Raw genomic sequence first — 24,677 nt, 5'->3', positions numbered from 1 at the left:
AAGTTTTTTCTTTTTTTTTCGGTTCCCAGTGGAGAAGGGAATACGAGGCAGATGAGAGGGAGACATTGTGTCGGTAAGTGTTAGCCTACATAGCTAACCAGAGTAGCTACGTTCTCTTGCCTGCAAAACCGCCTTGATATGTTTGAGCTCCGGGTCATAAACAAACCGCAACACATGTCCACTTTCCCACCACATCGTCACTTTTTCTTTGCATTTTCACTTTCCATGTAATTTGCCCAAAAAAACAGAGAAAATGACGTGGGTTTTTTTCTCCGGAAGTAGAGAAATGACCTCATATGTCATATTTTACCCCTTTTTGCGCCCGCCCTCAAACAAGACTACGGTGCCCTATAGCCAAGCAGCCCATCTTTCTTCTACACACAGTGTCTCATAAAGCAAATAGGGCCTGAGCTATCTCTAAAACGAGTTGTTTTTCTTAAATATAGCCCAGAGTACTGCGATTTGTACATGCTCAGGCTTAGAATTGCAGTAATTCTTGGAAAATTTTCATCAGTAAGCATGAATCCTCAATTAATCTGTAAAAGTTCAACAAAATTGCTTTTGCAGAATATGACCCCTTTAAAATTGAGAAGTCTTTATATGGTAAAAGGGACAATCATAGTTGTGTAACTTGCACATGGATGTCCTGACTGAAAAGCATGGAAGGCGGGTCATTTGAAATGCTGTGTTGAACCATTCTTATACAAGAGAAGTGGCTGGCAGTGTAGAAAAAAAATTACAGTGCATGTCTACAAAAAAGTGAAAAAGATTTTTACTGTTTGTACAGTAACATACTGTATATTTCCACAATGGCACTACATAAGGCTGGTGACTACATTATGTAAATAATTATCTGAATGATTTCAAAACTTGTGACAGAGTATACAGACCAAACAAAGTCAAATAAATCCTTTGTGTAGTACACAGCTTTCTTTGTTCCAGAGGAACAATAGGGTAAACCTTTGCATTTGCTCAATGCAAGTGCACTAGTCTAGTTTCAGTCTGTTCTGTCTTCCGTCCTCTCCTCCTCACGTTCAGTGGTCGTTTCCTCATGGTTACGGGTTTGTATGCCCCGTTTTTTGCAAACAGCGCCCCCTAGATCCCATTCTTAGCCTCATTGTTGTTCATAGCCTCCTTTCGCTGAGCGAGGAAGGGATACATGCACTTGTCGGCGCCAAGAAACCGGTACATGTACACAATGGCCTCGAAGGGCAGGATGCTGGAGAAATCGAACACACACAGACACAGACTCACAAGTCAGTTCAGCTTCACAGAATGAGACAAATCTTAACATACTTCTGGGGAGAGGAGGAGACGGCTCACCTTTTCATGAAGTTGACCACATAGACGATGCGAGGCGTACAGACCATGGCCTGGTCAGTGAGGATGGCCCTCATGGCCTGTTTCACACAGAACTCTGGCTTCAGGGGGGGCAGAAACGCCTCAATCTCTTTCCTGGATTTAGTGTAGAAACCACACACAAGCTGTTTAGAGCCAAATTTACTATAACTGGGAAGAAATTATAATTTATTGTGGCAACCGATCTTGTGCTCTTAATATTATACTGCACTTCAAAGGTGTCATGTTGGCCAATAAAATAAATAAAAATCCTGCCTTTTACAGTATTACTGTAACCCGCTTTGAATGTTAAATGGCCAAAAACTCCAATAATTCATGTCTTCATGCAGAAATCCTCCTGCTATCTCCCTATGGTTTATCATGGGTCCTCCATTTGTGCTTAGCAGCCCCATGGTAAACCATAGGACTTAGGATAAAATCATGTTATTACGTCCACCAAGGATGTAATAAAATCATCGGCATTAATTAATGTATTTATTTGTCTGTCTGTTTGCAGGATTATGTCAAAACCACTACACAGATTTTTGATGAAATTTTCGCTGCAGATAGATATTTGGCCATGGAAGACTCCATCAAATTTTGGAGATAATCTGGATCTGGATTCTGGATCAAGATTTCACTTTATATAGGCTTTGAAGGGTTACGTCAGAACTACTTCACGGATTCTCACCAAATTTGCACCGTGGATAGATATTAGGTCATTGAAGACTCCTCTGAATTCTGGAGGTGAACTGGATCCGGATTGGCGGACATCAGAATTCTCCGTGAGCTCTTGTTATCATTATTATCACTTACACTACAAAAGCATCAGACAAAGAACATCTGTCACTATGAATTTTTCCTCTGTGCTTGACAGAACTGTTTGACCAGTTTGTTTCAGGACAGTGTGTTTCATGACGGCATTCTTGTATCGGTACTTAGCTTGCTAACTCCTCCGTAAGACGTCTTATAAATCATTATTGTGTTCCAAAAACAAGGTTTTTACATTTACATATTTATTTTGTGCTAACTTTTACAAAAGAAAGCAAAACAGCTGTATTCCACCATCTTGGTTTATTTTGTTCAACCAACATACATAACGCTGCCTTCAGAGATCCTGGGGCCAAATATTATATTTGTGATTACTATTTCATCTAATACTTTGTATTTTTATGGTTTCACTGCTTCAATTTAAAAGAATTTTTAAATAAAATCTGAATTAAGAAAAGAAGAAAAATCCTGGAGCAGGAGGACGGTTGGGAGGGTTGGCAGACGCTGCTGCTGAATAGTGTACATTGTGTAGATACTGCAGTATCTTTAGTCTGTTAGTAGACAGATAACGATATTATCAGCCCACCTGTCATAAACTGGTATGGTATCAGTGTCCACGTAAAGTAATGGTAACCTCCAGCGAACGCTCTAGTAAATGCTAATAATTCTTGACATCTGATGTAAAAATTGAGCTCTGCCATCTGCACTGACATTATTGTGGTTACACACTTGTCACCTGGTTGCAGCAGTAAATTAAACCACTTTGATGATTTTGACATTCAGGATTCCCAAGTCTGCAAATCAATGGATTCAAAAGCCTCTGTTATTTTATTACTGTGTGGGCCAGAAATGATAGAGACATGCAGCAGCACAGAAGTAAAACAAAAAAAATGGTAAAAATGGTAAATGGACTGCATTTATATAGCGCTCTTCCATCTGCATCAGACGCTCAAAGCGCTTTACAAATAATGCCTCACATTCACTCCGATGTGAGGCTGCTGCCATACAAGGCGCTCGCTACACACCGGAAGCAATAGTGGATTAAATACCTTGCCCAAGGGCCCTTAGTGATTTTCCAGTCAGGTTGAGATTTGAACCGAGGATCTTCTGGTCTCAAGCCCAACGCTTTAACCACCTCCCCTCTTCATCAGCGTGGCAATGGAATATTTATTTGATGTAGTGTTTTGGGCTACAAACTTTAATATGTATTAATATGTTTGCTGGCATCTGAGTAATATGACTTTTTTTTATGGGTAACTTACTTTTTTATCCAGTCAAAGTCTGGTCTTAAAATTGACAGATGGATAAGCCGTTTCTACCAGTTTTCTTTAAAAATATCAGCTTGATTCCTCAATTTGATTGTGATCCTCATATATATATATATATATATATATATATATATATATATATATACACACACACACACACACTATATATTGCAGACTACAGTAGTGTTCAGAATAATAGTGCTATGTGACTAAAAAGATTAATCCAGGTTTTGAGTATATTTCTTATTGTTACATGAGAAACAAGGTACCAGTAGATTCAGTAGCTTCTCACAAATCCAACAAGACCAAGCATTCATGATATGCACACTCTTAAGGCTATGAAATTGGGCTATTAGTAAAACAGTAGAAAAGGGGGTTTTGACAATAATAGTAGCATCTGCTGTTGACGCTACAAACTTAAAACTGTTATGTTCAAACTGCTTTTTTAGCAATCCTGTGAATCACTAAACTAGTATTTAGTTGTATAACCGCAGTTTTTCATGATATTGTTGTATGGCTGGGGGTGCCTGGCTGCCTTTTGTTTCTGTGTTCTGTTCTGTCTCTTGTTTTTCCTTCCAGGTGGCTTGCGTTCAGGACTGAGTGGCTGTGTGGCTGAGCTATCAGGACCTCACCCTGATTACCTGAGGCTGGTCATGTGCAGCTCGTCAGGACTCACAGCTGTGGTGCATCTACATGGATTGGGGCATGGTGGCATTTAAGTCTGGAGTACACAGTGTGTATTTGCCACAGACTCGACCTTGTGACCAGACGGGTGAGATCGTCGTCTCGAGAGCCATCTCATCATCATGGATGCAGAGACCGTACCAGGTTTTGATGCCATGGTCTGTGAAAGAGGAGGGGGTGAGGTCTCACGGTCGTCAGCACACTTCCTGAGGTACAGTAGGTTTTGTGACTAACATTAGTACAGTCAGTAAATGTGGTGTCCCTCACACCTTATTATATTGAGCTGTTATGTTAGTCGTTTAATCAGCTTCCACTGCAGTTGAGAATGTGAACTGGGTGTTCCATGCCTGCAGGGTGGGAAGCTGATTAGTGATTAAGCCAGGAAGTGTTTGCTGTTTATGCACACCTTTGAGTGGTCTCTCTGTGTGTGGAGTGTGGACTCACATGATGGTTTCTTCTTTCACAGACTCGGTTTGTCGCGGCCACCTGGGGGGTGTCGGCGGGGTCCTTGGGTCAGAACTGTTTCTGGCTCCGGACCGTTTGTGCTGCTAGGAGCACACCGTATCTCCACCTCACAGATGGCGCACTCATTTGTTTGTAATTTGCACATCACTGTTATGTTATTAAATTCAGTTATCCTTTGTACCGTGCTCTGCTTATTTCATACTGGGTCCTTCAAACGCTGGTCAGTTCTCCGTCCTGCGTCCGACACATAACAGATATCTTCACATCTGCAAGGCATTCATTTTGTTGGTCTGGAACCAGGATTTTGCCCATTTACTAGTGTGCTTGGGGTCATTGTCTTGTTGAAACACCCATTTCAAGGGCATGTCCTCTTCAGCATAAGGCAACATGACCTCTTCAAGTATTTTGACATATCCAAACTGATCCATGATATCTGGTATGCGATATATAGGCCCAACACCATAGTAGGAGAAACATGCCCTTATGATGCGGGCACCACCATGCTTCACTGTCTTCACTGTGAACTGTGGCTTGAATTCAGAGTTTGGGGGTCGTCTCACAAACTGTATGCGGCCCATGGACCCAAAAATAACAATTTTACTCTCATCAGTCCACAAAATATTCCTCCATTTCTCTTTAGGCCAGTTGATGTGTTCTTTGGTAAATTGTAACCTCTTCTGCACATGTCTTTTATTTAACAGAGGGACTTTGTGGGGGATTCTTGCAAATAAATGAGCTTCACATAGGCATCTTCTAACTGTCACAGCACTTACAGGTAACTCCAGACTGTCTTTGATAATCCTGGAGCTGATCAATGGGTGAGCCTTTGCCATTCTGGTTATTCTTCTATCCATTTTGATGGTTGTTTTCCGTTTTCTTCCACGCGTCTGTTTTTTTTTTTTTTGTCCATTTTAAAGCATTGGAGATCATTGTAGATAAACAGCCTATAATTTTTGCACCTGTGTATGTTTTCCCCTCTCCAGTCTTTCAATCAATAAGGCTTCTTGGGTCTTAATGATTACCCTATTCAAACCAAATTTCTCCATAGCGCTGAATAGAAACTTCCATCTAACAGAGTAGAATGCTTTTTCTCTATTGAGCTAACCAGCATGGCCTGTATTTTATTTAGATTTATCCATCCATCCATTTTCTATACTCGCTTATTCCAATTAAGGGTCACGGGGACTGGAGCCTATTCCAGCTTTTATTTAGATTTATATATCTTGTCAATTGTAAAGATCTTTGAAAATTATCATGTGTTTATCACGTGACACAAACCTGTTTGATCAATATTAATTATTTTGGGCAACATTTTCTCATCTTTCCACAATAATTGATGTAAAAAAAATGTATATAATGGCTGAGTGGATCCTTGACATTTGATTGGTGCTTTGTATGTCACCTGACATTGATTATTCGTCCCATTTGTGTTGTGTTGCATTCAGTGTGAAAATGTGGTTCCATTTACCATGCAAATTTGGTTCCATGGGTTTTGTACCATTGCACACTGCAAATCCCACCCGCGCACACACTAATGGGGGTGGCGTTTAGCTAAACATGGCGGAGTTTGTTTTGCTGATGGACGACGATTTGAATGAGATAATTGACAGTGGTAATTCTTCTAACACAAAAAAAAAAAAAAAAAACAAATCCACTACGCCATAAGCTGTCTGGACAGCCCAGGCTCATGTTTTTTTTTTCATCCTCCCGTCACGAAATGATTCCAATTTTCATGATGGGTTTTTTTTAAACTCACTATTACTAAACCCTACTCCTACCCTCAACCCTAACCTTAACCGTAACCTAACGCTACTCCTTCCCCTAACCATAACCATGCCCGATGCCCCGCTGCACTTTTAGTTATGTGCAGCCATCACGGAATTAAATTTTGCACTTTTCGTGACAATATGACGAACCAATAGATTAATGTATATTTCGTGCTGCTGAATCACGACATGCCATGAGACTAGGTTGAAGAGCTGTTAGGATGTAATCCTGGACAAATTTCTGGCACAATTTTTCACTGGACTGAGGAAGTATACAAAGTCACTGCACAGCATTACGGACTTGTCAGAATTATTTTTGAACTGTTTTTCCAAGTTGACTGAGAACAATTTTAGACTCCTATTTAAAGTTTGTGTTGGACTGTTGATGTTAAAGCACCAGTGACGAACACCAAAATGTAAGTCCCTTTTCTGTTGTCTATAAATGAATAAAATATCAAATGACAAGGATCTATTTTAGCTGTTATATAAAACAAATAATGAACGTTTTTTCATTCTTTCAATGGAACAAATATTTAATTTGGTGACTGCTGGAAAGTACCATTCAACTCATGAAATATTCGTACCATTGAACTCATAAACATTCATTTGTATAACAGTCCACATTAAGCACACTAACTGGTCTGTAATTTGCAGTCTGATTTATCTTTACTTCCTTTAAGGGTAACTAATATAATTGCTTCTTTCAATGAGGGTTTCCCTGTTGGTCAGAACCCAATTAAACGTCCTTACGACTTTTGTAACACTCTGAACTGAATCCGCTTGCTCCTGGGGATTTATTAGCTTTCAATCTGGCAATAGCCGAATGAATTTCTTCTTTAGTTATGTGCGAGATTAGTGCTTTATTTTCTTCTTCTGTAAGTTGTGACTTCTTCTTCTTGCAATCAAATTCAAAATCTAACACTAACATTTTAGGAGGTAAAAAAAAGTTTTAAATGCTGTGGTCTCTGTGAAAAAGAAAGGACATGCCACCTGCTGAGCGTCAGCACTGAACAAAGTGATGACTATTTCTGCAGCGCGGGGTGGGGATGGGAAGGGTAGTCCAGGTGCACCTGTTTGGTGAGGTTTCCTCTGGGAAAGTCAGCTTCTTTGTATCAGTAAAGCACTGAACAATGGCAAACAACTTACTTTTAAAAATATCTATGCAACATAAAACAGTCAGCTGTCCCTTTGAAGTTTAGTGGCGTTTGAGTAGCAATTTTATGCGGTGATAATTGGAGATGACAAACTCCACCAGGTGCAACAAAGTGTTAAAAAAAAAACCCTAACCACATACCCACACACACACACAACTTGACGTTAGCGTGTATTGCACCCGACCTTATCCTGCAGCCTTTGAACATTCCTGTGTCGACCAGGTAAGGACACACCAGAGTCATGTTGATGCCATCCTTCTCAGAGGCCTTCAGCTCATGGCTCAATGACTCATGGAACCCAATGGCACCGAATTTACTGGCGCAGTAATCCTGCAGGAATAAGAAGAGAACAGGTTAGCCCTGTAAGGCTCTGTCCCGGCCCACACCCAGGCACCAGAGCGAGCATTATCAAACATGTCCCACAGGCACAGAGGTTTCTCCTTGCTGTTAATGATACGGCCACAAAACCAAAGCGAGCCTGTTCGCTGTTCTACGGTTTCATTAGCATTCTTCTCCTGTGCATCAGGAGATGGCTCAGCTTGGCGGGAAGGTTTTGATGTGGTTCACTGTGGAAATAATCTTTTTTTAAAAAAGAGGCTTGGGCAAACACAGATGCGTGTCGATAAACACGGGGAGGATCAAGAGATTTTGACTGCACCCACATGACAGGCAAGGCCCCATTGCCAGCTTTAGCCCCTTGACATTAATGTGCATGTCTAAAATCACATTCTAGGCAGTTGCAGAAAGAGTAGTAGTGTAAGAAAAACTTTAAAAAGGGGACTTATTATAGACGAATGCTTGCAAAACAAAAGCAAATGTGCAGCTATAAAAACAAAGGCGAGTGGACGAGTACATAGTCCAGACAGACCATCCGAAAACAACACCGCTCTTAGCCAACGGGAAAAATGAGAACTCTGTTCTTAAAAAATAAATAAATTGGAGGGCTACTCATTCATACTCTCTATAGAGAGAAAGAACCCCACTAAATATTTTAATATGCATTAAAATAACACAAAAAGGATGTGGGCTGGAGGACAACTTTAAAAACTATAGGAAGAGAAACCAAAACATTGCCCAACAAAAGCTGCCGTGACCCGAATACCCGGTGAGCACCACACTGTTCACAAAGCAGTGATGAAGATGTCTCTGTCCCTCGCAGGAGCTGTCAGCTCATTTTGGCCCCAGGGCAAGAGCCTGAGAGCGGCCCCACACCCCCACTGCTGCAGATAGAAGAATCCATAAGAGGCTCCCTAATGCCCATCTGTGTCCCTTAATTTAATGGGTGGAGGGTTGACTTGAGAACTGGGGCCCTAACCTCCTCCGGCACAGTGTGCTAGCTGGCACACCAAAAAAAGCGCTTGGTTTGGGATGGTGGGAACGATGGATGTGTGTGTGCTGTTTTGTATGATACCAACCTCCACTCCAGCTGTGCTGAACAAACCCAGAGAACTGGCAACCGTCACAATGTGACCGTGGTTCAGCTCCAGCATCTTAGGGAGAAACGCCTTGGTGGTCTGGACACAGAGAGTATAAAAACAGAATAAAGTTAGTTCACTTGTGCAGTTCGACTGTGCCAAAGCCCTGTGATCCTTCGCCTTCCTCTCTCTCTATCTGTTTCTCCCTCTTCTCCATGGTGACGCAGAGGGAAGCGTCTGAATGAGAACAGCCACAGATGGAAAAAGAGCCAGTATTTTTGAATGGAAATCATAAATGTTAAATGCGTCTTTGTGGCAGGTGTGAACTGGATGCTGAGGGGTGTATACTGTAGGGTTCTGTTCTTTTTTCCCACACAGATCTGGTGGCCGGCGTTGGGCCTGGCTCTAAAGGGCTGCTGACGGCACCAATCACAGGCCTCCGTTCACTCAGCACTTCCAACAATGCAATTCAGCTCCCGGTCTATCGGCAGAGCCTTGTGCCCTGCCCGAGCAGCAGTCAGCAGAACAACGGGTGGTGAGGTGAGCTGAAAGATGAAACTGTTCCATAGAGTGCCACGTGAGACCCCGAGTGGTTCCACTGAATGATCCAATCAGAGTAAGCGAGGCTGTGAGAAGCGTAACACGAGTGAATGGTTATAGCCGATGGATCTATTTCTCCCTGTGCCAGTCTGCTGACTTTGGCTGTGCCCTGGACACAGCATGGGCCAATCAGCAGGTGTGACATGTGACAGCAATGACAGGAACTGACCAATCACTCTCTCAGTAGGAGGCCTACAAAACAACCAGAGGGCCTTTTGTTGATAGCAGCACTCCATCTATTCAGGGCCAACGTGCACTGACAATGCCTTCTGTTTAAATGTCACTGGTGCTCCAAAGGAAAATACAGAGGGCACCTTTACCACATAAGAGTGTGGCCCAATTAGCACCAAATATTTGATGGTTAGACTTTCTCCACTGTGAAGATTGTGTGGATTTCTCCATTTCACATGCATTGAAACTGAATCATTTGAGTGTTTGCTTGTTTAGACAAAAGAAGCAACTTCAAGACACTGGTCTAGGGTCCGGTTCTCATCCTGGTGTTTTTCCACCCGTTTGTGTTTCCAATAATTCTGTGATCATGTTGCTAACTGGTTCTGTTGGTTGTTACAGTATGTAAGCCTGGCCAGGGAAAATGGTTCAACCTCCTTCATAAACTTTTGCTGGAAGGAGCACAGACCCAGAGAGAGCCTGATACCGGGTAGTACAGCCATCAAACCACTGGCAGGGGAGGAAAAGCCTCGTTAAAATTGCACCTACTGACTTCTAGTGTAATCTCTCTTAGGCTTTATGTCTATATTATGGTATGCCAGACAAAACTGGAAACAGCAAGTCAAATCTCGAGCAGAGGAAAACTGATTTAAGAAACCGCCACATTATGACGACTTCATTGTTTGGCGCCAGGTATAACTGATCTGATTCAGAGCCAAACATCTGTGCTTTTCCAGGACATTAAAATCACAAAGTGCTGCAATATTTTGAGTGAATTGACTGAGGCCAACAGAGAGAAAGAGAGGGAGAGAGAAGAGAATGCCTGGGCAAACTGAGAAAAACCTTAGTGAGCCAGGATGGCAACGGACGAAGGACGGTATTGCGTGCAAATCAAGTATTACCTAAAAATATGCCCATATCTGCTCCTGAGCCAGAAGCTTCCCACTCCCATAGCAACTTTCAGACACTAAGAAATGACTTCATCTGGCAGAATATGTCATGACTAAGGCCAGCACTGAGACACAAGTGATCAATTTTAATGTTTAATAACTGTAACTGATTGGGGGGGGTTGAGGTTTGACTCCGCCATCTGTATGACAGGACTAAATGCGGCAGACTGCCTCGTCCTTTTTTCACCCTCCCTTGATGTCCTGCTTCTCATGGCAGCTCAGGCATGTGGGTATGACCCTCGCTGACCTCCAAGACACAAAATGTGTGAAAGCAACCAGGGGCTCGTGTCTAATATCAGAGCTGCCGTAATTGGGTCTCAACGCTCCCTTGTTCCGCTAAATTACCCGCTGACACAGCCGAGGCCTACTTCGTCTATGTGGGGGTGCCCGGCCCAGTGTACCCTCTAATTGGTGTGTGCCCCGTGAGCATTTAAGCCAAACAAAGATTTTCGCAGCTGGGGTGTCAGATCGCATTAGTGCTAGTGCCTGACCAACAGGAATATGAACAAAATATTGGCCTTTGCATCACACCAGATGGTCATTTAATTGGACTGACTTCTCCCTGGATGAGAGAATGAAGGGGTGAGAAAGAAGAATGCCGATGTTCAAGTCATCATGAAGAAAATGTATGATCCCACTGTGGATCATGGTATTTCAGTGGGTTGGGTTTAGTGGTCACTGGGGTCGATGGATGCAGTTTAGCGGATTGTCCACAGTGGTAGCCGTGCTCATCATTCTGCCTCTACTATGGCTGACTACACTATCCACCTGCTGCTGAAGAGCATTCAGCATCCAACACAGTAACTATCAAAACCAAGTATTTCAATGAAATGTGATTGTCCAAGATCAAGACTGCGAGCCAGGCTTTCAGTGACTTGCTAGATTTGGCAAACAGAAGTATATCTGTATGTGATGAAAGCATCACACATGTCTTGGTAGCAATGTTCATATCTCTGGGTCCTCAGCCTTAGGAATCAAAAGACACCTGGGAAGAGCTTATGGAGTCATGATGTCCCTGAACTGAAGTGTTTGGCGATGCCAGTACATTTACAAGAGAACAAAGGTCCAAGTCTTGTGAGACTTGGATGCTAACCACTGATGTAAGATGAAAACTGGATGTCTTTGGTACTAGAACTCTTTGGAGGATCCTTGCGTACTGCTGGAATTACTTTGTATCAAACCAACAGTTACACAGGGAGACTCAGATAAGGTGTACTGTTTGCATTCTGAGGAAATGACAGCTGTAACATCTGTCCATGTGGTGGATTTCTCAGGGTACAACCTAGCACACAGGTGCCTCTGTATTGAGGATCCCAGCAACTGGAAAAGGCCAAGGAGACGCCCACATTTCACCTGACTGTGTAAGATAGATGGCTATTTTCCAAAGGTGGGAATGGACCAGTTGTCTGCCTGAGTGCCTGCTATCTAGGACCACTGGTGGTTTCATGGTGTGGTGGAGGAGGCAACATGCAGCATCGGCACAAACTCCAGCACCTGACCTCTCTTTTTTTTTCTGTGCTAACCAGCAGAGGAAGGCTGAGGTAGTGTGGTTGTCCCTATTTATTTGAGGACACTATAAATATGATTTGTTATTATGGTTTGTGGCAAAACAGCTCTTACTGTACTGTTGTGAAAACTGGATGCTAACCAATGACAACTGATGTAACTGATGTGAGGTCCCCCCAGGAGAATCCTTGGTATGGCTGGAATGACTGTCTCAACTGAGGAATTACCTGAGGAGACCAGGCTGAGGTGTACTGCCTGCATTGTGTAGGAGTGTCAGTGATGACAAGTGGTTCATTTTTCCCAGAACATGGACCAGGTCAAAAGGACTCCCACTTAACTAACACTTGGCTGTGGCAAATAGATGATTATTTTTTGGCATATAAGAATAAAGTAAACCCAAAGCAGCTTTGTAAGTTGGCTGATGTGGTAACGTATAGTACCGGGCTGGCATATACTCCCAATCCTGACTTGGCTTAATGGTCCTTGGGTTGATCCAAATATTTCTAAAAAAAAAAAAAAAAATGTTCCCAGGCATCCATCATAAGACTTTGGTGCCATGTTTTACATAACTTTATTTAATTATATATGATTACTTGAACTTCCACCAAGGAGGTTGTCATTTGTCTATTTGTTACCAGTGAAAATCCAAATGGACTTGCAGGAAATTACTTAATTTTAGCTCGTCATTCCTTTAACTTAGTCCAGTTCCTAAAGGTTTGAGCAGGTAGAAGTGCACCAACATGGAAGCAGTCCTGGCTCGCTCCAGTGAGGGTTACAGGTGCGCCCGGCCAGATGAGGGGCCCTTATAAAACTAGTCAAGTAAGACTCTTCTGCCTGGTTGCCTCCTTTCTGCGGCTGCAGCAGGAATGTAGCCTGCAGAACTTGGCTTCTGTCGCCTGGCATTTTGTCAAATGGATCCACAGACAAGAAACCAATTGTCAGATAAAGTGGGTCAGCGGCAGCTTACCATTACCCTCTCGTCTTGCCTGTGGACGAGACGGCACTGCCTTCTTTCCTCTGCTCTTTTCCCGCCGTGACTCTAAGTGCCTAGCCTTTTCATGTCTGCACACAGCAGAGAAAAGACTTCCAAAGTAAGAGGAACTGAACTGCTTATCATTCAAAAAACACACGTCGAATAAAGACATCAAAGATGGATCGTGATCTTAAAGCAGCAACGACACAATTGCACATTCGCAGCTTGACAAAAACCGGAGGAGGCTCGAGCACAAATTGTCAGCTGGGCTAATCAAAGCATCATCAAGACAAATTAAATGTGATGAGCCCTGCCTCGTAAAAACCCAGAGGGAGCAACGGGCTGAATCATAACCACGTCCATATTTGTGTCTGTGTGTGGCAGAGCCGAATGAACACATCTGGCCTCCGCGACTCCCATGCAGCTGCACCCACCGCCTCCAAATCAAGAGTCAGGAGACTTAAAAAAAAAATAAATAAGTGTTGCTTATCTGATGTTTCCTGAGTGACTAGTCATTGCAGGGCTGCAAGATATTTTGTGTCATAATGACACAAAGCTGCATGTCCCTTAAAAAGAATGCACCCCAAGCTATTTGCACATTAAGAAAAACAGGGCGAGAAGCGGAAACTCCCCTGTGTCTGCAAATTCAGATAACAGCCGAATTGCTCTTCGATTTATTGTCTAATTTTGGCAGAAAGCACATGATTTAAAAAAAAAAAAAAAAAGCACAGAATTATAAACTCGGTGTGGGCAGAAGTAAAAGCTTATAAACGCCCACCCCTTTTACCACAAAAGTAAAATGTATACACACACACACACACACACCACGACACGAAGTGGAGTGGTGTTACTCCGTGAAGTGCATTCAAACTGTATAATGCACGGCTTCTCATTGTTTAATCTGCTTATACCATGGTCCCACACAGTGAGCTAACACATAAATATTTAAGTTAACAGAACTTGATAAAAATGGGTAAGTATTTGGGACTGTTTTATGCCAGTCTCAAGACATTTTGCCTCCGATGCGCTTACCGTGTCTGCTGGCTCGGGAAGCGCCGCAGCGGGCCACTCACACCGCCCCCCTCTCTGCTTTGTGGAGCTGTGGCAAACTCTGGCAACAGGTCCAGAAACTACGCTCGCTGTTTTGATACGGAGCGCTCCGGCAGCCCGCAAGGATAGAACTGTTCTCTTCTTCTTTCCCGTCTTCAATCTTGTCCAGTTCATCCGATGTTAAATCTTTGCGCCGTTGCTTTTGCTGTTCTTCTCATCTGCTCTCCTCCTCTTTCCATTCCTCAAACATTTTATTTTGGTCAAAATATTAAAATTCACTTGGAAATCCATGTTTTATTGCGTTTCTGTCATTCACCTGTCAAAACACAGTTGATCTGCACCAACTGATTTGCGCGTTGCTATGGTGACGACCAGAGCGGATTATAACAAGTGACTTAACTCGCCGAACTACGTGTGCGTATACACGAAAATAATGCACGCCAGTTAGACATGGAATTCTCACTGACCATAGTGTGTGTGTGTGTATATATATATATATATATATATATATATGCATTCTTACAACAGCAAATGCCAGCACAAACAGTATAAAATAATCAATAAAAAGAAAACGCAGCCAAACAGTGCACAATCCCCAAAAACAGTAACAAAAATCTATAAACCTGGTTCATCAAATTATAAGAAGTAATTATTTTGTTCTTACGGAGCCTTTAAAAGCCGACTAATGTACCAAATATTTGATGTTATCAGGACAATTATTCCAAATGTTAACACCTTTAATAGAAATGCAATGACTTTTTACAGTAGTTTGAATCTTTGTCTTCTCAAATGCTAACATTCCTCTCAAATTGTAACTGGACTCCCTCATTTTAAACAGATCCTGGACCTGTTGAGGAAGAAGTTTGTTTTTGACTTCATATCATACATGATGTGAATTGTGGCGTACTCAACAAGTCCCAGAATTTTAAAATATGCAAACAGATAAATAATGGCTTTGTTGGTTCATGGTAGGGTTTGTCACTGATAATTCTTATGGCTTTCTTTTGTAGTAAAAATACTGGTTTTGTATTAGTTTTGTATGTGTTTCTCCAAACATCAATGCAATAGGTCATATATGGAACAAGATATATATAAATATAGTATATAGAATAGTTCATGAATGTTAAAATCCATTTCAAACTGTGTATGACTGGGTCTTAATCTGAGGGCGTTCACTGAATCATGAGCTGGTAGAAAAACCCAGAAGAGTCTGAGCTGTGTGTACCTGAAGCGTTCTGCGTGTGTTTGCGTAAGTGAAAAAAGTGGACAGATCCCTGTTGCTCTAAGCTCTATTCATCCAGCTTGTGTCTTTAATGAACCACATCCTCCATTCTGCTTGTCGCCATTCATTAAGTGCGTCTTTCATCTGCCCACCCGTAAAGAAAGCACACTCTCCACAGAAGATGTGAGAACACAAACACAGGCCCCTATTAAGGATCCCAAATCTACCACCCAACCACTCCATCCTGACTCCAAATCCTGGATCTAAAAGAATGCACGGGTAGCCAGCAGAGAGGCGCATGAATGGTTTGAATAAGGAGGAAACACACAACCTGTCTGACTGACGGCACAACAGTTTTTCATGCTTAATTAATGGGCCTCAAATCACTGTGGGTTCATGGTATCACTGAGGATGCTTTTCTCAGGAAAAATAAAAAAAGACAACACTGTTGTAGCCGCAAAGTGAGCATCATGCGCTTCGCTGGACATATTGCTGAGCGCAGTGCTGGCAAATCTTCTCCACAGCAGGTCTACAAACCAATTTGTGCAGTCACTTGTCTATCCGAAAACGGCTGCAGCCGAGCAGCGCCATCAGTTCTTGTTACCGCTTTGTTGTCGCTGGACAGGAAAGAGGAACAGGTGCTTAAAATGCAAAAGCTGCCATTATTAGTGAGACTGTCCTTCTCAAAGGACGCCTAATTGCCCTTGTTGGACAGCCCAGCCTCACACTTTTTTTTTCCCATGCTCACGAAATGAGTTACATTTATTTTCGTGACAATTTTTTTAAATTTTACTATTCCTGACCCTAACCATAACCCCCACAGACCCCCCGCACCACCCTGCATTTCGTGCCCTCATCATGAAAAGCGCCGCATTTTCGTGACGGTTTCACAAGCCATAGATTAATTTACTTTTCATGATGTCATCTATCCACTCACCAAACTTTGGCAGCATCCTGCATGTTTAACACTGCAGCTTGGACTCATCTAGAGCGCATCATAATTACTGCACCAGGTCCTCAGAGAAATCAATCTACTAAAGTAATGTGGTGAGCGGATCTGTGGCGGAGTCCAGATCCGCTGCTTAGTATAGATCCAGATTGCAGATGACAAGAGATGGTCTGATAGAGATCATCACTGACTTGAAAGCAGGACTTTCCTGGGACAAGGCAGAAGCAACAGAAGCAAGTGGCTTATCTGAACACAACTCATTCATTCATTTTCTGCAGCTAATCCAGGCTGTCGTGGTGGCAGCAGACAAAGCAGCTCATCCTAGACGTCCCTATCCTTGGCCAAGTTGTCTAACTCCTTCTGGGGGAACCCTAGGCATTCCCAATCCCTCCAGTGTGTCCTGGGTCTCCCCTGGGGCCTTCACTGAATCAACACATTGACGTGGTGGAGTTGTTTGGGAGCTGTGTTGTCTGAAGCATCAGCTCCTATTAGGGCCTCCCTTGACAAATTTGTCCCAGGTGAAGAGACGGACTGTAGAGCAGGTAGCTTTCCAGATAGGGAACTGTCCTACAAATCTGTAGACCAGGGTGTGAGTCCTGCTCCTGTTACCTGTATGTGTCCTCAGACAAGATACTTTATCTGCTTTGTCTCAGTCCACCCAGCTGTAAATGCCTACCTGCCTTGGCTGGGGATGTAACCTGCATTGGACTGGCGCCTCATCTAGTGGGAGTCGTAAGCTCTTGAGCTTCTGGTGGCCGGGCCTATAGCCGTGGGGCTAAGTCGGGCTCAGCCTAAAGTAGCAACATGGTCCCTCCTCCATATGGACACAGTACCCACAAGGACAGAACGAAGGGTCTGCTGCTCTCCTCGAGGTGCAGTGGACAGGGTGGTAAAGCCACACAGACTTAATATACAACTGCTGTGCAAAAACTCCCAACGCACCCAATCAAAGAGAAAACAGAAGATTTGGAAAGTTAATATGTATTGAGAACTTTTAAGAGCTTTTCTTTTTGTGCCAAAGCAATGTTCGAGTAGATTTTGCGATGCGTGAAGTTACACTGTCTGTGTACCAACTAGACTAATTCACCAACCTAATGAATAAAATAGTTACTATCACCATTGTATTACTGATATATAGGTCAGGGTTTGATTCCAGCTGTGTGCTTTAGGCTACCTGTCTATGTCCTTGGACAAAACACGACATCTGCATCATCCCAGATCCCCCAGATATAAATGTGTACCGGTCTTGGCTGGGTGAAATAACCTGCAATGGACTTGTGTCCCATCCCAGGGACGCTGTATACTGGATGGGCCTCGGGGCCTACACAAGACTAGTGTTGCATTCATGAAATGTTATAAAGTTGGAAATTACAAGCTCCAAAGCTAACAAAATGATTAGAATGGATGGTCGGATTGGATTTTTCACCAAGAAATGCCATCAGAAATTTAATGCTCCAATTTATCTGATGTGACGTCATGACAACCACAATCATGAGATCCTCCATCATGACTGCTGAGACATTAATATTATAAATGCTGTTTAATTAGTCTTTTAAAAATATTTTACTTTTCTATGGGATACATTTGCATTCCTTATATATTAGTAATAGTGACTTGAATTACTCAATGACCCAAACTTTTTCTTGATCCGACTAAAGAGGAACTATGCAGCTCTGCTCAGTTTTTTTTTTCAGTGTTTTCTCATTTTCTTGGTCGCATTGTTTTCTACGGAGCTCTGTCTACAGCTCTGGAGTACATACATAAAACTGTTATAAAAATTCACTGCTGTCCCTCCCCCATCCCCCTGCTGTCCATGTGCATTTATTTTCAATGGAGCTGACAAATGCAATCCACGGATACATGTCAAGAAACTGAAAATACACAGAGATCAGAGAGTTTATCCCAGTATACTTACAAGTGCAACAGCATGAATGCCAGGTCTGCATCCGTTTTACATGCTTCTTTATTTTGTGAACAAGAGTGTCGCGAGACCTGAGCACAGCCGATCTGCTCTGTATAAGCCTGATCCCGTCAGATCTCAGAAGCTAAGCAGTGCAGGGCCTGGTTAGTAGTTGGATGGGATAGGATGGGAGACCTCTTTGGAAAACCAGCGGCTGTGTGTGTTTCTCCATGTTACACTGGAGTTGCGTCAGGAAGGGCATCATAAAACTTGTGCCAAATACCAATGTGGATCTGGCTGTATCCACTGTAGCAACCCCGAACAAAACGGGAGCAGCCAAATAGAACACAACAACAACAGTCTTGCGAGACCTGAGACTCTCATTCAAAGGACACTGGGTCGGTGTCCCAAAAGTGGCAAGGCTGGTTTTCTGCAACACGATGCCTGAAGGGGAGCCCATTTTCCTCCAAAACAAGTCATTTAACGATTATAATTACTCCCAAACTGCAAAATTAAGGCCAAAATTTTACATAGTTCCCCTTTAATATTTTTCCCTAAACATTACTGGAACCACCTGTTTTGACCTTTGACTCAGACAAAATGGCTTCTCACTGCATTTCAGTCATTGACCAGAAGATAATTTAAAGAATCACAGTTAAATATATAAAATTTATGATGGAGCAACAGGGAAATGTTTTATATTTTGGGAATAATGTAACACTAAAATCAGAACTATACAGTTGTTACTTTTGGCTTCTCCCCTTTCACTCGGGGTTATGACAGCTGATCAGATATATAGATTAGCATGTTGATTTGGCACAAGTTTTGTTTTTTTTTAACACCAAAAGCCCTTCCTGATCCTGAGCAAGGGGACACAGGTTGTCCTGAACGAGGAACCTTTTGTTTTGAAAGTAAGCATGCAAACCACTTGCACCACCATGCTGTGCAAAACCAGTATACAACTTCTCCCAAAATCTGCTTTTGGAGGGGGGAACATTTTTTTTTTTACATTATTGTTAACCATTAAGTGTACCAGGTTATACAGAAAATATAAGCACATTGTACCCATACAGATCACAGCCTTGTACAGTATATATACTGTATATGGTTGTACTTTCTCCTGACATACACGGAGGCAACCACACACACAGTCATACATTTGGCTGGTGGATGAAGATTATGAACAGGAATCCAAGTCAGAGTGGAAACATTCCTGTGAGCCTGGCATCACAGTAAACACGTCTGATAATGTTACACTCATGGAAATTGAGGCAAATGTCAAACAGGAATGATCCCATCTTTATGTCAGTCCCAATAATACCACCTATACAACTCAGACCACCTACACATTTCTCACCTATTTAAGGCATTTGTTGAATTAAAATATCAGCACGCTGGCACTGAAACTCACCCAGAAGTGTGCATGGCAGTTGACCACCATGGTGCGCTCGATCAGCTCGTCGGGACACTCCAGGAGGTGATGACCGGAAACGACGCCTGCATTATTGATCAATATGTCAACCTCTCCCACCTCGCGGCGCACCTTCTCGGCTGTGGAGTAAACGCTCTCACGCTTTCCTACATCACACACGTAGGTGTAGACCTGCGGCTGGAGAGGTGGGACCTCCTTGACTCCTCCAACAGGCCCTAGAGATGATGGGTAGGATGGATGAACTTGTTTGCATCCCACAAACTTATACTTTTGAATTAAAACAGGCTGACATTATAAAGTAATTTATTTTATTTATTTATTTTTGCTACTTGTTTGTGTTGCTGTTTTTCTGTTACTCAGCGGGGTATTTTAAAAAGGTTTGAGCAGATTTAAATAAAATTTCATGGAGGGGTAAACTTTGGATCAAAGAAACATTAATGAAGTGTTGGTGCAAATCTGGATTAAAAGGTGGATCTTGGTTTTGAGCTTGATTCCTTTGACCTTTGATACCTGCTCCCAATTCATTTGATCCTGATATCAGAATTGCTGATCAGTTCAGGATCAAATATTAGGATTTGCCTTGCCCCTTGATCCCAATTGTAAGAGCGAAGAAGCAGGTGGGCAGGCAAACAGTCAACCAGCCAGGCAGCAAAGAAAACATAACCTCCTTGGAGGTTTAGATGACCGCTGATCAGGATCAAAGATGAGTGATCAATGTTAAAGATCAGAATCTAAGGCCAGTAATCAGGATCAAAGTCCTAGATAAAAAATGATCAATGTGGATCAAATTCCAGTATCAAAGATGAGTAATCAGGATTAAAAACCAGCAAAGGTTCAGGGATATAGATCTAAGAAGCTCAGCGAAAGCGTCAAAGGAATGACAATGAATAAAACAAGAGCAAAAGGATAAAAAGGGACCGTTGCAGCTTGGTGGAGATATGCGCTTTCCCGGTGCCCAACTTTGAGTGAACATTTGAGCCAGTTACTGGCATAAACCTAAGCAAGAAGTGACGCAACGCTTATATGCACCAGGTGAGAGTTTACGAAGCTGCTGTACCAAGTCTGCGCCACCACAGGAAGCAGTTTTGAACACGACCCGCGCCGTGCGTAAAAACCCGGAGACAAACTTACCGTCTTTGGACGCGGGAGTGTCCACTTCATGGTAAATCTGACGCACCATCTCTGCGGTCTCCTCGTTGCTTTGACTGTTTATGTCCCACAGGACCATCGTAGCTCGTCTCCGGGCGAACTCTTTGGCGAAGAGGCGGCCGAGGCCGCTTCCTGCGCCGGTGATCAGACACACCTGTCCCGCCACGCTCTTCTCCTTGGGCCGGACCACCCACTTAGCCCCGGCAGCCACAAAAGCCCACAGCACCTTCAGAAGAACCACGAACAACTCCGCTATGATCATCATCATCATCACCATCATGATCTGGCCCAACTGAAACGGACAAAAAGCGAGCGGTCTCTCTTGCAACCTGTTTGCAGCAAACTTCAATCGCAGCACAGGCGGCAATGCGCAAAAGGCGCGAGATGGAACCGAGATTGTGGGTGAAATGTTTGTAAAAGTTGGGGATGCTGCTCCTTTCTGGATCCAGCAGCCAGTGTTAGCGCGCACGCATGAGTTGGAGCCGCTCCTACAGACTGCTGCTGCTCCTCCTTCTCCTCCTGCTGCTCCTCCGCTCAGCTCATCCTCCTCAGCGCTATTTATTCAGTCCACCCGTCACTGCTGGACCCAATAAGACCGAGAGGAGAGCGCCTGTCAGCGCAGCTGATGTAACCCCAAAGATTTAACACTTACTCATTCTCAGAATGTCGCAATGAGAGCGCAGTGACGAGGAGCCCCAAAACCAAAACCTCTCAGCAAACGCTTTTTTTTAATGAGGCTTTCTATTAAAGGTGTATTCAACAACAACAACAACAACAATAATAATAATAATGTCCCTTGTAATTAGTTTGTCTTCATCATGTATTTTGAATTAATATTTCAGGAATAATTTCGATTCAATGGCCACACTGGTCATGCCATAATTGTTAAAGAATGTCGGAGTTCACTTTTAACTGTTTTAACTTGACAACACTGAAATTAAATATGGTCTAAAAGAGTTGCCTTAAACTAGTGGCCCATGGGCTGCATAAGGTGTGTATTTATGCTTACCTTAGGCTTTTCCTTGATGGGCTGAATTGTGATATATATTTTGGGGGAGAAAATAAACATTATTTTTTGTTCCACAGTCATCCAAAGTAACGCAAAAAAAAAAAAACAACAACAAAATAAAATACACACACAAAAAAAGCAGCCAATCTAATGACAGTACAGCTATTTAAACATGCCTGACAGTTGACTGTACTATACAAGATAAAAATTACATGTATTACAGTTTTCAAACTTGTTTCCTATATCAAGGTTCACATTTCAGTGTAAAAAAATATATCAACATTTATGGATCAGACATCTGTTATAAAATGCCTGGACGATTCCAGATTCTTTGGACAATCTCCAGAACACCCAATATTCTGCAGTTTTCCCTACAAGTGGTCTACCTGGGAGGAGACAACAAAGGCAGTGGTCTTCAGGGAATTCTGTTGCGTTTTGCTGTTTTTTTTTTGTTGTTTTGTTTTGTTTTGTTTTTTTTTACACTACCTTTTTAGATAGCATGGGTACCACTGTGATCCATTCATTTCTTTTGGAAGTAATACTGATGTTATGCATTTATGGCCTAAATAATAATAATAAGAAGAATGAATAAAAGATGCGAAACAAAAATCTGTGCCACAAAAAAATAAACAAATAAATAAATAAACTTTGAATCCTGTTAAAATGTAATTGAATTTTAAATCCAATGGAAAAGTTTCCTTATTCTGGTGGTCCTATAATTTTATTACATTTAAATTATGTAGATAGTGGAAGTAGCATTGCTATTATTATGTCTAAATACAAAGATTTTCTTCATCTACATATGATCTATAATTGTATAACTAAAAAGCAACATAATCATAACATATATTTCTCTTAAAGAACAAAGGTAACGAAAGTGTGTTTACAATTTGGCAAAAAAGTGTTTATTAAATAATTTTTTTTTAAATAACTCATCCTTTATTATGTTAGAATTTCAAAAACCTTAAACTCAGTGAAAACACATCTTTACAACTTGGTATAAATTAAATAGAGCTTAACTATCAAAGCCAAAACAATGGAATGGCAAAGTCATTGAATATTTCTTGGGCTTCATTAGCATCTATCATTATGAAATACAAACCGTATCACACTTTATCTGTCTGGAGTGGACCGGTCTGAAAAACTGTGCAAGAAGTAGATGAGTGAAGGAAGCCACCAAGCCACCCTTTTCAACTCTGATGGAATTATACAACCCCTGGCAAAAATTATGGAATCACCGGCCTCGGAGGATGTTCATTCAGTTGTTTAATTTTGTAGAAAAAAAGCAGATCACAGACATGACACAAAACTAAAGTCATTTCAAATGGCAACTTTCTGGCTTTAAGAAACACTATAAGAAATCAAGAAAAAAAGATTGTGGCAGTCAGTAATGGTTACTTTTTTAGACCAAGCAGAGGAAAAAAATATGGAATCACTCAATTCTGAGGAAAAAATTATGGAATCACCCTGTAAATTTTCATCCCCAAAACTAACACCTGCATCATATCAGATCTGCTCGTTAGTCTGCATCTAAAAAGGAGTGAACACACCTTGGAGAGCTGTTGCACCAAGTGGACTGACATGAATCATGGCTCCAACACGAGAGATGTCAATTGAAACAAAGGAGAGGATTATCAAACTCTTAAAAGAGAGTAAATCATCACGCAATGTTGCAAAAGATGTTGGTTGTTCACAGTCAGCTGTGTCTAAACTCTGGACCAAATACAAACAACATGGGAAGGTTGTTAAAGGCAAACATACTGGTAGACCAAGGAAGACATCAAAGCGTCAAGACAGAAAACTTAAAGCAATATGTCTCAAAAATCGAAAAATGTACAACAAAACAAATGAGGAACGAATGGGAGGAAACTGGAGTCAACGTCTGTGACCGAAATGTAAGAAACCGCCTAAAGGAAATGGGATTTACATACAGAAAAGCTAAACGAAAGGCATCATTAACACCTAAACAGAAAAAAAACAAGGTTACAATGGGCTAAGGAAAAGCAATTGTGGACTGTGGATGACTGGATGAAAGTCATATTCAGTGATGAATCTCAAATCTGCATTGAGCAAGGTGATGATGCTGGAACTTTTGTTTGGTGCCTTTCCAATGAGATTTATAAAGATGACTGCCTGAAGAGAACATGTAAATTTCCACAGTCACTGATGATATGGGGCTGCATGTCAGGTAAAGGCACTGGGGAGATGGCTGTCATTACATCATCAATAAATGCACAAGTTTATGTTGATATTTTGGACAATTGAAAGGATGTTTGGGGATGATGAAATCATTTTTCAAGATGATAATGCATCTTGCCATAGAGCAAAAACTGCAAAAACATTCCTTGCAAAAAGACACATAGGGTCAATGTCATGGCATAGGGTCAATGTCAACGAGCAGATTTGATTTGATGCAGGTGTTAATTTGGGGGATGAAAATTTACAGGGTGATTCCATAATTTTTTCCTCAGAATTGAGTGATTCCATATTTTTTTCCCTCTGCTTGGTCTAAAAAAGTAACCGTTACTGACTGCCACAATCTTTTTTTCTTGATTTCTTATAGTGTTTCTTAAAGCCAGAAAGTTGCCATTTGAAATGACTTTAGTTTTGTGTCATGTCTGTGATCTGCTTTTTTTCCACAAAATTAAACAACTGAATGAACATCCTCTGAGGCAGCTGATTCCATAATTTTTGCCAGGGGTTGTACATAAAACTGGATGCAACAAACTAGTGATGCAGCAAAAAAAGTTTACATGATGCTTGTTTGTCCAGTCATAGCCACAGAAGCTGATAGCTACTTCAGAGTTGTCATGGGTGTCTTAGTGGCTTCCCTCATTAGTCTCATTGGACTGTCACTGTTTGAGAACTGCCTACTTTAACATATAGCACCATAAGGAGCTGGTTTGTT

The 24,677-nt window shown here is 42.0% G+C and overlaps 1 protein-coding gene across 1 annotated transcript; it reads right to left on the bottom strand.

Moving 5' to 3' along the window:
* Positions 1 to 755: 755 nt before the first annotated feature.
* On the bottom strand, positions 756 to 21,340 carry rdh10a (retinol dehydrogenase 10a). The gene is made up of 6 exons (XM_034170141.1): positions 20,743 to 21,340; positions 19,591 to 19,826; positions 8,862 to 8,960; positions 7,631 to 7,776; positions 1,324 to 1,455; positions 756 to 1,219 (listed from the first exon to the last, which is right to left on the bottom strand). The coding sequence occupies exons 1-6, from the start codon at positions 21,038 to 21,040 to the stop codon at positions 1,096 to 1,098; spliced, it is 1,035 nt and encodes a 344-aa protein (XP_034026032.1). The 5' UTR covers positions 21,041 to 21,340; the 3' UTR covers positions 756 to 1,095.
* Positions 21,341 to 24,677: the final 3,337 nt, after the last annotated feature.

The sequence above is a fragment of the Thalassophryne amazonica genome, chromosome 1 (genome assembly GCF_902500255.1).
Source record: "Thalassophryne amazonica chromosome 1, fThaAma1.1, whole genome shotgun sequence".
Taxonomy (NCBI): domain Eukaryota; kingdom Metazoa; phylum Chordata; class Actinopteri; order Batrachoidiformes; family Batrachoididae; genus Thalassophryne; species Thalassophryne amazonica.
Note: the sequence above shows the minus strand (reverse complement) of the source record. Positions and strands in the feature narration are given on the sequence as shown.